General features: G+C 49.6%; 1 protein-coding gene; it reads right to left on the bottom strand.

Annotated features, from left to right (window-relative positions):
* Positions 1 to 2,910: 2,910 nt before the first annotated feature.
* Positions 2,911 to 6,163, bottom strand: GSTUM_00002693001 (uncharacterized protein). XM_002836392.2 has 2 exons: positions 5,348 to 6,163; positions 2,911 to 5,191 (listed from the first exon to the last, which is right to left on the bottom strand). The coding sequence occupies exons 1-2, from the start codon at positions 5,561 to 5,563 to the stop codon at positions 3,416 to 3,418; spliced, it is 1,992 nt and encodes a 663-aa protein (XP_002836438.1). The 5' UTR covers positions 5,564 to 6,163; the 3' UTR covers positions 2,911 to 3,415.
* Between the last annotated feature and the right edge of the window lie 1,278 nt (positions 6,164 to 7,441).

Genomic DNA, 7,441 nt, shown 5'->3' with positions numbered 1-7,441 from the left:
ATATTTTGAAACACCGTTGGTACACGTTCTTGTCACCTCACACCATATCATATTATTATGATACTTCCTGAGCAAGAGAGAATCGAGCACTCGCCGAGATACACCAGAGCGGGGGAGGTCCCAGGGCATAAAAATAGCCCCCCACCTCCTAAATCAATTAAAGCGAGAAATAGAGCAAAAGATAGCCAAAGACCGAGCGCTTCTACAATCTGTAGACTATCTCTACAATCAACTCCTTTGTTCTGTCGGCCGTCTCTTCAATCCCCTCGCCCTACTCCAAAAGTGGACTTTTAACGCCAATAATCAGTAGGGGCGCTCGTACGAAAAAAAAAAAAGGCAATAACCATATTATCATACTTGCTTTGAGAATGTCCAGTTTTGCATATGCACCGGTTCAAGCAATATTGCACGGTACTCCTCTAGGTTTAAATTCGACAGTTAGAACTCCCATAATCGCAATTTTACAGCGAATTGACTTACCCCTCCACCCCTGGTGGTTGGGTTCTGTTGCCGTGAAAACGGGACCTTTGGTTTATAAAAAAAGCGGTCATCAACGCTGACCGTTGCCACCTCACTCCACTAATAACAATAAATGCGGTATGATATTTCCATGAAATGATAAGGCATAATCGCCAAACAGGACAAAATCATGCTCTTTTGTTTGTTTTCACGTTTATGGCATTTTTTCGATAGTATATGGTAAAGGGATATCTGTGATAATATTATAATACATGTTTCTTTCAGAAAATGCAAAGATATACTCGGGTGTAGCATATATGGCATGTCAAACAATGGGAAAAACGGAAACAAATATATATATATAATTATAATAATATAAAAAATAAAAATACGCCGTAAAGGTGGAAATAACCATGGTATTTCTGGCATGTCTAATAGAGCCCTCTTTTACAATACGTATGGCTAACAGAGATGCTTATTGGGCCCTCCAATACCGGTATCGTAACTAAAGTACCAGGTCAAGAGGATTCGTCCGATGCCCTTTTTGCACCGAAAAAACCCTCATCTTCATCACCCTCTCTCACCGCGCAATTTCCATGATAATCTGTGTAAATCTGTCCATGCACAAGCAAACCTGTAGATGGCACGGAGAATGTTACAGAATTCTTAAATATTACAAAGAGACGGAGAAAAGGCTGTTTAAGTATCTGGAATCGGTTACCATGTACTGTCCAGTACTTTTTTGTATGGAGCCGCAAACAAAAAAATTTAGATCACTTTCACACTAGTTGACGCAATCATGAACAATAAAAACAGCTTTGATTCCTTGCACTTCTGCTTGTAGAAGTTGGAATAGATAGTTACTCCCTAGCTGGTGGAACGATTTCAAGTGTTTTTATACATTGAAAATGTCCATTTTTGCTGTAAACAAGGCACCGGACGAATCCTTTTGTCCCCCCTACGGTACTCTAACTATCCCATAGCAACCCTCCACCCGTGACAGCGGTAGCTGACTGCTGCTGCGTGCCGTAGTCTAGCCAAGCCCATCTACCAATGCTAGGGCAAAAATATGAGCAAAGAGAAGAAGAAACCCACCCGAAAACCCCCAGTACGATACACCAAAAAGCACAGCTCCTTCCCCGCGCCATTCCCACAACTCGAATTCGTCGCGGGGCAACAAGAACAGTGCTCCCTCCCCACTATTCAATCGACAATTCGCCTATCAAAGCGGTCAACGGATATCAATCATAACCGGGAAACAAGGGACCCCGATGGGGGGGGGGTAGGAGGGGGAGAATCGTGCTCGTCGCCGGAAATGTAGCGTGCGGAGGAGGAGGTTCTCGGGTTCGGTATTATACGGGAATTTCACGATGCATCTCCGAGTACAGTACAACGCCATAATCGGATATCAAAAAAAGTCGGTGTAGTGGCTCACACTGGATTTCACCGCTCGTGTTGATTTGGATTTGATTGGCTGTGATATGTTACTAATATGCTACTACTCGTAGTATGGTAAAAAGCAGTGATCGGCGACTAAATTACCCTATTAGGTGTCTACCAATAACTCGGGTCACGTTACCGGTAATTGGACAGCTCGCACAAAGGAATTTTTGAATAGCCTAGCATCCACGGCGAGTAAAAATTTTCTTCCCTAAATCCTTCCCATGACCCCCCCCCCGGACAAACATATCATAGAATAGAAACTTTTATTATTGTCATAACAGAACCTTTTGAGATTAGGGGTTTCTGGTCCTCGAACAGGGGCACTTTGAGGTTAACCATATTCTCATTATCACTCTACGATACCTTCCCGTCCAACTTTGAAGTGGAGTGCAGTGGACAGTAGAACATGCCTTCACTCCGAGTGAGGTGCAGGTGTGAAAATTGGCGCACTTCTGATAGATAAAAACATATACACCCCGAGTGGTGCACCACCCCACTCATCTCTTCACCACCACCTTTTCGATCCCCGCCATTCATACTCGGACATGTTCGGTAGAGAATAATTACAAGCGGACGACGCCAGCAGAATCGAGAACGGTAAGTCACTACGTTGAGGACCTCCTCGCCCGAAGTAGAGGAAAGGTTTTACCCCTGACCGGATGGCTCCAGCCACACAGCGCGGAGTTGAGAAAAACGACGATTCCTCTTTCTGCAATGTGTCCCGCTCGCTATATCACAAATAACGTGATACATCGCTCGCAGGTGATTTCTTCCCGAGGACTACCACCTCCCATGGAGTGCTGGGAACCATCAAACCCACCATTCCCGAGAGAAAATGGAGGATAAAGAAAGGGATCGTTTCGACCCACCCCCGAGTGATACCCCATGACGACTTCCCTCACCCTCACAGCTCACCGATTAAGCCCAGTCCTACTCGCGCACGGTATGACACCTGTATGATACATATCATACAATAACCAATTCAAGCCTCAACACCTTGTGCACACCCTAACCGCAATTGCTCATTTTCCGCAAAACCTATTGCCGGAACCCGGAACACAACTCCCGGGAGCTTTTTCCCATCATAGTGCTCACCGTGTTTACCCCCGAATCCGCCCACTCGCCCGGGCGAGAATTTTAACCAGCACCCATACAATAACAATACGACATAACAGGGACAAGCGATGAAGGCTAAGAAAAAGAAAAGTTGATAATACCATGAAACCTAACGGAACTGTACGATACGACGACCTCTATTCATCCACCCGAATGAATGCCACGCCACCAGCCAGCCAGCAATGCCCACAAAATCAACCCGGACCAAATCAAATCAGACCAAACGAGACCAGGCAAAAAAGAGAAAAGGAAAACCTAATACCCAGTAATGCCCTTAGCAAATAGAATAAATGAGTAAATAAACTGAAAAAAAGTGAAAAAAATCCAAGCGCTCTCAAAAGATAAAAAGTGAGGTATGGTAAAAGAAAAGAGTAATGAAACTCCTACTCTCGAAAAACTATGGCACATAAATCCTCGAAAACCCCTCCACCCCCTGCCGGCAGCATACACAACTCTTGTAATTGTTATGAGCGAGACAAACCCTGCAATCCTCACACAGGGCAAGGCACCTACACGGCCAAACGATGATGGTCCTGGTGGCGGATTGGCAGACTACGCACGAGCTATAGCTCGAAGCAGGGGTGGCCGGCGACTGTCGGCGCTGCTGCAGAATGATGGATTCCAAGGAGGTGGATGCGCCGTTAGCAGAGTGGTAGGTTGACCGGGTGAGGATGTTAGGTGCCTTCAGATGCCGGCCGAGGGCTTGCGCCTGAGCACGGTCTTCTGGGGTTTGTGGGTCGAGGAGGGTGGCGAGATCTGCTGCTGTTGAGAATATTTCCGTAAACGGGGATCGGGGGGGGGAAGGGGAGGATGAGGAGTCATGAAAGGGGTAAGGGTGTGATTGGGTGGGTGTCCGCGTGCCAGAGCGTTGGAAGCCATCGTCATCGGAATCGTAGGGGAAATCTGTTAGGGGGGCTGTGTCTGATGCTGCGGAGCTTACAGTGCTGGCATCATCGTCGTCGTCTATGGAGTCGTCGGGTTGGAAGTCGCCACTTGCGTCTGAGTCTGCCCAGAGGGGTCCCTCGATGTTTCCGATGAAGCGGGTGTAGAGTGATGTTGAGTTTGCATCCTCCTCTTCGACTTCCAAAATTGGGCCTTGATTTGCGTCAACCGATTCCGGAGTGTCGGGTGGGTCTCTTTCACGGGTGCGGAATAGAGTTGGTACCCAGCGGGAGGTTAGACTGACGAGAAGGACTGATACCCCTCGCATCATTTCCCCAGCGCCAGCCCATCTGCTGCTTCCGGTGCCGCTTCTGCCCTTCTTGGGTGCCATAACTCCCTTCACGTCCTTGCGCTCCTGAGAATATGGGCCCTTACCGACACCGGTCCCGACTAATCCTGGGGCTGCACCTCCACCACCTATACCTAACTTCCTCTGGGAATCCAGAACCTTAGTCCTCTGGTCCTCCAGCCAAGTCCACGCTGGAAGCCTAACCACCCGCCCCTCATTCAAATAAGTAGCCTCACTAGCTGCCGTCAGACATTGGAACCCCAACTTCAACAAGGTGGTATAAAAGTCATCACTATTATTAATGGTAACCGTCCCCAACGTCAAATTCGCCTGCAAATTATCAAGCCCAGCACGGAAGCTCGGCCTTTCGCTAACGCTGGGTGGAGGAAGCAACGATGTAAGTACTAAAGCGAGTGCGTAAATGGCCCCACAAACAAATATCCCGGTGAAGATAACCAGGTGAGGAATGAACCCAACCACGCATACAGTGGGGAAATTTAGTACGGCACCGGATTCAGATCTAAAAATTAGTGCCCACGCAAAGCCGCTCAAAAACGCAACACCCCAAATGCCTGTGCTGAGCAGCCGGTGTTTTGCCTGCCGGTTGAAAACGCCCAGAATGTGGCTTGTGAGGTGGCCGAGGGCGGAGATGAGCGAGATATAGAGAACTTCTGGGGGGACGTTCTTCTCCGTATGAACGAGGACCCTACGATTATCTGCGACAGTCGTCTCGCCGTCCGGGGGGGCCGATTGTATTTCGAAAACCTTAGGCACGGCTAGAAACTCGGCTTCGGCGAAGGCGAGGGAATGCTCCATAAGCGTCATACCAGTCTCCGCAGCAGGATTGCGCGCCGTAACGGCGCAGATAAAGCTCTCAACAAACTGGCTAAAACAAACGGTTTTGTAGAACGGCCACAGAAGCGCCAGACTCCCCTTGATAGGCTCCATATCTTTGATCCCCTTCCGCCCCTTCTTCTCACCCACCGGCTTCCCATCAGAATCCTCGCCGGCAGTATCCGGAGAGGGTTTATCAAATCCCGGAACCTCGACACCCGCGCGCAATTCCGGAGGAGCCTTCATACCCCCCCACTGGTAGACTTGTTCCGCCCAAGCCTCATCCGGAATCATCCCCACGGCCTCACACACCTGCAAGTCATCCATCCACCAGTTCCCAACTCTCGCGACCTGCCACAGAAACCCGCCCGCAGGCCTCGGCGATCCATCGCTGAGGTAGACCTCGCTCGTTTGGCACCTGAGCGCGAGAGAGATACTGTAGATGTGGAACAGGCAAAGAACGATGGGCGTAAGGCGCATGAAGAACCTGGTCCTGGTGGTTAACGTAAGCGGTCTCCGTAGCGAGGCATAGATACTCGTCCTGTTCAGAAGTAAGGCCTAAATTCCGGGGATAAAAAGCGGTTGTCAGTAAATGGCAGCTAATATCACAAACTCAACTAGTACACTATCATCGGAAAGGCCTCCATAACCATACTGGTTCACGAATGTAGCTGTGGCTGCTATAGTAGGGAGGTTCGAAGTTTTCGGTATACCCATGTCCGCGAGGTTGTAGTGCAGCGTCCGACTCATCGCGACGACCCGGGGTCTCTTATCCGAAGATTACGGAAAAAATTAGGTGGGGAAAAAAAGAGCGAATACCGTTTATGAAATGGCTGCTACCAGATCGGGAAAGGCGTCTTGGTAGAGAGGGTGGTCTTGGTCCTACTGCCCGAGATGCTGACGGGGTGCCCGATGTGTGACAAGAACCCAATGTACCTTTATCCAAAGAAGAGACTCGCGATGCCTGTTTGCTCGAGCCGGCACACACTATCCGGGAAGGTATACCTCGGCTGGTAGGTTAAAACTCGACACTATGATCGAAAAATACAACCCTACTCAAGCCCCGGGATTAGAGCAGCGTTTCCCCCGGCGTGTTAGCACCAGCGGACTCGCAGCTCCCGCCCGGCGGTGTTGTTGGCGTACCGAGAACTCCGAACCTCGCTAATGTTGACGCCAGCCAGAGAGCGGCCACAGTTACACCCGTGAATCAGTGTGGTCACGAGGAGGCCTCCCGAGCGGGAATGTAATGTCGAATCGTTTGTAGGCAGAATTGTTACCGCATACAACCCAGATCCGAGCGGGAGTGCCAAATTTGGGAGCATACAATAGCAGTCCCTCAAACGGAACGACACCGCCCGTGCCCCAGAGCCACAACAAAACAAACAAAAATGGACGGGGGAAACCAATGGAAACAGCAATAGCAAACGAGGGATTTCCAACAAACTAACCATGAACAAGCACATAACGGCCCACGGACTGGTGACATATGTAAACACGTTCCGAACCCCTCTTCCTGGCCGCGACGTCGCTGCCTCCATCGCCGAATCAACACTTCCGACACTTTCAGCTGCGTCCGTGATCTGTTGAACGGCGTTGCTAGCTATCGCTGTTGCTACCTGATCGGCGGTAACGTCCGTTAGCGAAGCGACGGCCTCCGGTCGGGACATGACAAATTTGAACATTGAACCGTTAAACAGCGAAGACAGGAAGCCACCATTCTGGGTCTCCATGGTGAAGGAGTGTTGATGATGAGCGGAGCGGAAGGGGGGAAGGAGGGGGGGGAAATGAAGGAGGAAGGAGCGTTACTTGAGTGGAGAGAGTGGGATTACAGGGGGAAGTGAAACTTGGTGTAATATAGCTTGGCAACTCCTTCTTTCGGTTGCTCGGGTTCTTCAGAAACTGGCGTATCACGGACAGTGGGCAAAGATTACTTGTATGATAATAATATGATAGCTGCTGCGGTTATAAAGCCTCAAACACACTCAGCGGCACCGTACCCGTACCCTCTACCTTCCGGGCCCTTCCTTAATGTGGTGACCCTGTTTGTACTCGAGCACCGGTACAATATGATACGATTTGCACCGTTTGCCTAATTTTCAAATAATAGAAAGCACAACAACGCCTTACATTACGAGTTATTACGCCTATTCCAAACAATACACGAAGCGAATGTTTACACCCGCACCCTAAATTTTCGCGTACACCGCATCCCCGGCTCCAGCCCACCATCTCCACACCACGACCGCGAGGACCACAATCCAACCGGGCCACATAAGAATCAGCATAACGGGATTAGGCTGTAACAACAGCAACACCATTTCGTAAAAGAGCGCGTCCTTGAACTTTCCCCATCGGAGG

The sequence above is a fragment of the Tuber melanosporum genome (assembly GCF_000151645.1).
Source record: "Tuber melanosporum whole genome shotgun sequence assembly, scaffold_142, strain Mel28".
Taxonomy (NCBI): domain Eukaryota; kingdom Fungi; phylum Ascomycota; class Pezizomycetes; order Pezizales; family Tuberaceae; genus Tuber; species Tuber melanosporum.
The sequence above is the reverse complement of the archived record's forward strand: the minus strand, read 5'-3'. Positions and strand labels throughout refer to the sequence as shown.